General features: G+C 45.2%; 1 protein-coding gene across 1 annotated transcript; it reads right to left on the bottom strand.

Moving 5' to 3' along the window:
- Positions 1–2,458: 2,458 nt before the first annotated feature.
- Positions 2,459–7,350, bottom strand: LOC134225067 (protein suppressor of white apricot). The gene is made up of 5 exons (XM_062704850.1): positions 6,638–7,350; positions 5,141–5,313; positions 4,668–5,054; positions 3,565–4,609; positions 2,459–3,441 (listed from the first exon to the last, which is right to left on the bottom strand). Exons 1-5 carry the CDS (start codon positions 6,889–6,891, stop codon positions 2,532–2,534), a joined length of 2,769 nt encoding a protein of 922 aa, XP_062560834.1. The 5' UTR covers positions 6,892–7,350; the 3' UTR covers positions 2,459–2,531.
- Between the last annotated feature and the right edge of the window lie 108 nt (positions 7,351–7,458).

Below are 7,458 nucleotides of genomic sequence, written 5' to 3'. Positions count from 1 at the left end.
ACTATCATTTATGTGGAAGGCTCATGTGCCGTGAAGCGTTACGAAGCCGGAATCATGTTTTTCAATACAGTTTTCCATGGTTCTTATACACTAAAGCTAGTTTTGGGAAACCGAAAGACACGCGTTTTGGCGAGGGTTGAGACATTCAACTTTTCAATATCACCATGTAATTTTAGGAACTTTTTTCGAATGGGCGTAACTGATTCTGACCTTGATTCCTGGAATGGCGATTGCACTCTTAATTCAAGTTTTTTTTGTCAACTAATGTACCCAACAGATAGGATAGATTGCAATCTATCAGGTAGTAACGTCAGTTGAACGAAACATGCTGAATAGAGAGGATGGGAGTTGTTTTAAATTTCAAGGTCAAATACAGTTACGCCTATTTGAAAAAAGGTCCTAGAATTATTTATTTAATCTGAATTAAGGCCGGAGTGGCCTTTCTTTGCAGTACATAAAAGTCGTCTTCATTTAGCTCGGTCCATGGCAGCACGTCGCCAATCACGCAACCTACGGAGGGTCCGCCAAACGCCTTCCACCTAATAGATCCACCTTGCTCGCTGCGCAACTCACCATCTTGTGCCCGTCGGATCGTTGTCGAGAACCATTTTCACCGTGTTACTTTTCGACATTCTGGCTGCGTTCCCGGCACACCGCAGTCTTCCGATTTTAGCGGTGTAAACGATAGATGGTTGGAACTCGTGGTCCATTCGCCTTCTCCACGTACCGTCCGTCATCTGCATCCCACCAAAGATGCTACGCAGCACTTTCCTTTCGAAAACTCCAAACGCATTGGTCCTCCACGAGCATCGTCCTCGTGTCCGTAGAGAACTACCTGTCTAATAAGCGTTTTGTAGATAGTCAGTTTTGTGTGGCCTCATATCATCGGAAAGGGACCAGCCGAACGTGATAGATATTAGTCAGAGATTGAATGGTACTCACATGTCATCCGTAACTGGTCGAGGGAAAACTCGTTGCTTTCTCGAGCATGTTGTAAGTCATGGCCTGCTTGTGCTTAATTCAAATAATGCCGCGTTGGCGCGGTTGCGTATGGCGTATCACGAAAACCGTAAGGTCGATAAGGTAGATACCACCTATATATATAATGCATACTACACACTGCCAACCAAGATTTTAAATAACTATAAATTCATGGCACACAAGTTTGGGAAGGCAGCGCATTCTATTCGTTCGAAGCGTCTTTTTTTCTTAATTCGTTTTTTATAAGGCTCAGTCGTGTCTAACACTTTGCGGAGCCGCAAAATAATATTTTAATAATGAATTGTACAAAAAAAAATCTATTCGTCAATTTCGGTTCAATCAAAATTAATTGCCTATTTCCGGGGATTAAACCACCGACTTGAACGTCAATTTACAATGTTATGAAAATTCATACGTGAATATGTACGTTATGTGGAAGATATTGATTTGGAAAATGTATTGTAGGTAACCACTTTCCCTTCGATGGGACACTAACCCATGACCCTACAGTACGCTAGACTGGTGCTTTAACCAACTAAGCTACGAAGGACCTCCGTCGGCCTTCGCAACCTAGCGGCTATCCGAATTTTATCCTCCTCTATAATTAAATGTCGTTCGCGTTCGTCCTTGATCCACTCGTACGATGCGAGTCTGTACTTTGCTTTTTCACGGGGAGCATCAGAAACGAAAACACGATTGCTCCCCCCCCCCCTAGGCATTGATTTTTTCATCCGCTTTGTGTGGAGGATTCGTCCGCAGATTCACCAGATGAACGGCGCCACACTGCTTTTCTTTGTTTCACATTATTTTCCAACTTTCCAGCCACGATGCGTCGTCGGATTTCTGTGCTGATATCGTTTTCGGCGGTCACAAGTGAGCCTAAGTGCCCGAATTCTTCAACCAAATTTCGTCACCACCGATACAAACTTGGGGTATTTTGTCTTCTCTTGAGCCTCTGTCACGCATTTTGCTTCAACAAGTTGATGACTAGTTCAATCAATTCATCTTCTCTCTTCAGTATGATGTACCGCATAGCTTCCCTTTTCAGTCTGATGTAGGCTTCTTATATCTTCTCAAAGTTGAGACTTGAACTACGCGCATCGCCCGATCCATCGTCGCTTTGACTAAGTGTATCAGTTTATCCGAAAATCCGTATTCGTGCATCAGCTGCCACAGCTGGTTTCAATCGATTGTATCATATGCGGCTTTGAAGTCGATGAATTACAAGGATATGTTCACTGGAATTGAGGGTCTGTTTTGCTATTGGATGATTCAATTCGGAAACAAAGCTCGTTTTCGAAGATCATATTATCAAATACCTTCCACTTACCTTACGTTCATTGAATGAAACAAACTCGATGATTTCGGCAAATTATGTAAAGGTACTCTACTCAATTGGAACTATTTACAAAACACACTGAGGCTTTACCTTGCCGGTCGCCAGAAAGGAGCTGTGATACAAATCGATGATCCTCAGTTCTCGCACACTATTCTTTTACTAATCGCTCATTATTATTCACAAAAAAAGTCTTCTCGTCTCCATCTAGTGCCTAATAATCCGAATAACGATCATTTTTCTCCCTATGCTCCTTCCGGTGATGGTACCGCGACGACGAAGAAGATCGGGGAGTTTTGCTGTGTTTGTGACTCTTCTTTTTGCTCTTCTTCTTTTTCTTCTTTGCATCTTTCTCCAGCGGAGACCTACTCCTAGATCGTCTCGAACTCTTCGACCTACTCCTGCTGCGTTTCCGTTTCTTCTTACTCGGCGAACGGCTGCGGCTCCGACTGGTACCGCCGGACTTTTTCTTCTTAGATTTCTTACTTTTGCTTTTGTGTTTGTGCTTTCGTTTCTTGTGTTTGCTGGTGCTCGACAGAGAAACGGACTTCGATCGGGTCCGTGATCGGGACGGTCTGTCGCCGTTGTTTTCCGCCACGAAAACCACATCGTCTTCGGCACTGCTGGGCGCTTGCTTCGAATCGGGAGTATCGCTCCCGGACGGGATCGAATGCACCGACAGTTCCGAACTGTCGCTGCTTCCGTCTCCGTCCGCTTCCTGTTCGTCGCCGTCGTCGTCCTCTTCGCCGTCGTCATCGTCATGGTCGGAGAATTGATTTTTCAGCAGTTCGAGACCATTTTTCGAAGATGGTGTGGCCGCGGGTGGCGGTTCTTCGGGTGTGGTTTCGCGGGTTTGCTTCTTGGCAGGAGGCTCATCGGTGGGCTGATCCGATTCGGTTTTGTTGATTAAACTAACGAACATGCTTGCCCTCTTTTTTCGTTCCAGCTGGAGTTGTTTTTCTTTCGCGAGTGATGCCAGTTTTTCGCGAGCCGCCACCGCCAGTTTATCTTTGATGCGATCTTCTAGGCGTTTTTGATCTTTGGAAGCATTTTCACCGGCATTGTTGTCTGGCGATGTGGAACTGGTATTCACCGGTTTGCAATCCTCCAAGGGTGGGGTTGAGCTGTTTGGAAAAAAAATTAGATGTTTGCACTTTAAACAAGTGATAACAATCAAAGAAAAACTAATTGGCCAATTACATCATTCAAAATTAAATTAAATGGTGATGTACGACCCCTCTACTCACCTTTTGAGCTCCTCCACTGGAGGAGTGACAGCAACCGGAGGCGGTGTGCTGCTACTGCTAGCAACTTTAACGTCCTCCTCGACCTTATCCTTTTCTTCGGACGGTTGTTTTGTCTGCTCCGGAACCTCTGGAGTCTTTTCACGAGATACCGGAGATTTACTCTTTTCGTTTTCCCTTTTCTGCTCCACCAGCGGCACAACTTCTTCTTCATCACCTCCCAATTCCTGCGCAACATTGGATTTCAACGCAACAGAAGCATCGTCTTTGCTTTTGATCGAAAAGCAGACCGCCCCACCCGGCTTGTTCGCCTGTATTTGCGTCTGCGGCGCAGGAACTGGAACCGGAGCCGTATTGACCGTTTTGATACCGATACTGGGCGTCTCCACGACTGTGCCATTTTCAATTTCTCTCGTTATGGTCACCTTTTCCGGACTTTTCGGTACCTCTTCGAATGGGTTGATCAAATATCGCACCCGAAAGGCATAGAAAGGGTAGAACTCGTGATCCTTCCGAAGAAACAGAAACCGAGGATCATTCTTCGTTCGCAGTGCTTCCTCGAAGCTGTAACCGTTTTTAGCGACGTACGTTGCGGTTTTCTCAATCACATGCTGGAAGATTTCCGGCGGAACCTTTCCACTGAATGTGATTTCCCTCTTCTCCATATCCGGATCCGCTTTCTTCTCCTTCTTTTCGCTGGCATGTTCGTCCCCACTTTCGTCACTATCGGAGTCGTATTGCACAAGCCCAGCTAAACCGGTGGAAACTTTGCTTACTTCTACGATGGGTTTTGCCGTTTCCGGAACCAGGTCCACCTCACTTGGCTGGATGGGTAAGTTCGATGATGCAGATTCCATATTGAGATCATCTTCTGAAGGCGTATCTTTGATGGGTATTGGAGCCCCGGTTATCTTGCTGATCAACTGTGTGTAGGCACAATCTATCGATGGTTTGTATTTTATGGCGGGAACTACTACAGCGGGTTTCTCAGGGGACGGTTCGGCAGTCTCTATGGCGTCTTGCGCTGCATTATCCGCACCGTTTGGTTCTGTAAGAAGATAAATTTATTCATGAACATCAAAAAAATGTACACGTTTAGATCTAACCTTCTTCCGGGACTTCCTCCGGGTACTGATTGGTCTTGATGGCCATCAGCATGTGCCGATAGTATCGGTACAATCGTCCACCGGGGCTGAGAAACCCAAACTGCGGATTATCGGCTTGTTTCGCCCTGAGCAGAATTTCCATTTGGGAATCCTGGGAGGCGATGAATTTGGCAGTCTTTTCTATGATGGCATGTTCTTTCATCGTTTCCGGCACGTCCAATTCCGATGGGATTTCGAAGTTGGTCGGAGCGACAAAGGGTGGGTCGAGGCTATTTTCATCGTCGTCGCCGACTGCCGCCGGTTCCGGGCCGACCACCGGTGCTGGAGGTGCATCATAATCAAAAGGTATCTCAGCTCCAGCTTCAGCCTCGCGCTTGGCTTTCTCTTCTGTGATTTATTAAGAAAATAAATTGAGAACATTGAAACATAAAAACATATCTTTTAAATGAAAAGTCCACGTTGCCAGAACTTACCCTGCTGGATCTCCTCCTCTACTTCGTTAGCGTAGAGGCTGTAGTATCGTTCCTCCTCGCACAGCTGCTCTGCCCGTTGCTCGGCCGGTGGCAAACAGTCGAACCGGTTCCCGTAGCCCCCGAGCGGAGGCTCATGCTGCGACAGGTCGTGCAGGGCACCCCGGGCGTCGTATCTGTGTCCCACCGGAGGCGAATCCAGAGCGCAAATGCACAGAGAGAGAAGAGAAGAGAGGAAAGAGAGAAAAGACAACCCAGATTAGAGCGCTCTTGGGAGTGGAACCAACTTTGCGCGTTTGGTGGTTCAGCGTGCTTTGGGGCGAGCTGAAAGAAAGGTTACCCCAGCTGGAAGGCGAGCAAAATTTTGACAAAGCAATTTTGGATCACTTTGAGAACTGGTAACGAATGGCCTGCCATCCAGCTGGAGTTCTGTTCTGTTCGGAAACAAAAATTATAAACATTTTGTAATAATAGTAAATCAAATTACCACTTATACATACCACAGCCGCGCTGGAGTCTGGGAACGGTTTATAGTGAGAATATCTGAGCTAAAAAAGAGAGGCCCTGCCTTTGCGATTTTTGTCGATTGTAATACTTGTTTTTTAGTGTAAGAAAATTATATGCATTTCTGTAGCGAAAAAACGAGATACGTAGATGAAGTGCGTTTCCCAATACGCATTCCTTGATGGTCATGTCGGCATCAAACTGTTCTCTCCCTTAGTAGGATCTATCTGTGTGATTAAACAAGCGGCTGGAGAGCTAAATACAGATGATAGTACAATTGTCTATCCGTGTCTTTGAGTCGATAACAAATGTGGGATGCAATTCAACGAAGATAACTTTGAAAAAACTGCACCTTGGTCCTGTTCGTCCCGTGGAAGCCTTTGACCTCCACATCACATATAAATAACTCGGCTGATTATGATCTTATCAACATGATGTGTTTGATGCTGACTCTCGTGGGTTGGTCAGTACTTTTGTCAAATTGGACGAAGTTTATTCAGCATTGTAAAGATTTTTATTTGAAACTTCAAACTCACCGTGAAACTGAATATCTTTGGCAAATCTTTATTTAACTGAATTACAAATTAACAAACACAATAATTTTCCCAGTTGCTACAGATAAACAAATTAATGTACCGTTATTGGCCCTAAAAATCTAGACAAGCTTTCTACAATTAAATAATTTAGAAAATAAACTGATTAAAAATCAAATAAATCTTGTTTCACGGCTTGAGTGATTGTTTCACAACTTTTGAAAATAATATCTTTTGGTATTTTTGAGCTCTCATACTGTGAATAGTAATAAAACCCAATTTTCATTCTGTAAATTTTTCGAGATTGAAAGGAAATCCATATCAAAACCCCATTTGCTAAATAAAAGTTTAAATATTATTTACGCTGCTAGATAGGAAAAAGCTTAATAATCATTTCAATTAGGTGACATTGGAATGTTGGTTTTGTTCTGATTTGTTGGCGGAAAGAAAAGAAATTATTAACCTGTCTATCTTCAACTGATTGTCGCCCATCCACGGTATCAGGTGCCGGCCCTGATCGATGAAGCGGGCCTTCTCGTCGTCCCGAAAGACCTTGCACGAGTACCCGAACACCAGCAGGTCGGCAAAGTTGTCCTGGTGGAAGAAATGATGGTGGTGGTGGTGTCCGCCGATGCCCGGCTTCCGCAGGATTCCCGAGTCGCCGTTGTTCATTCCTCCTGCGCTCCTGCCCCCGCTCGGTCCAGAATGCTGCTGCATAATGCTCGCAGCGGCGGCCGCCAACTCCCCGCTGCTTCCGTTCTGTTCTCTAGCTCCCAAGCCACTTCTCAATGCAACGTTCGCTGACCACCGGCTATCGTCCTTGCTTGCCCATCATCATTGCTGATAAGAATCCGTTTTCTATTTGCGACGCTTCTTGTTCGAACGAACCAAACACCAAAACAAAAACACAGCCTCCGCCACCCGAGAGAAGAGTGGGCGACTTTGGAGGTTAGCTTTTCGTAGCAGATTAAATTCCGCGAAACGCACCGAAATTCACTGCCCCGTTGAAACCTTCACTTTCTTCAGCTGAAGCACGATCTTCGCCGCAACTTGAAACCACTTGAGCACAACCGAATTCAAATTTTAGCAACAAAATTGCAATTTTCTTCACGATTTGCACAAATTTTTCACTTTTGGCACTGATGCTTTTGCAGGGAATTCTGTTCTTATTGGCGAGGGATCTCCCAGCGGAAGAAAATGGCTACCGCTTTGACTTTGACAGGACATTCCAATAGGAACCGATTCGGGAGTAAATTCCGCCACCCGGCGTATTCATGAATCGGT

Source organism: Armigeres subalbatus, chromosome 3 (assembly GCF_024139115.2).
Source record: "Armigeres subalbatus isolate Guangzhou_Male chromosome 3, GZ_Asu_2, whole genome shotgun sequence".
Taxonomy (NCBI): Eukaryota; Metazoa; Arthropoda; class Insecta; order Diptera; family Culicidae; genus Armigeres; species Armigeres subalbatus.
This window is presented reverse-complemented; position numbering and strand designations above follow the sequence as displayed.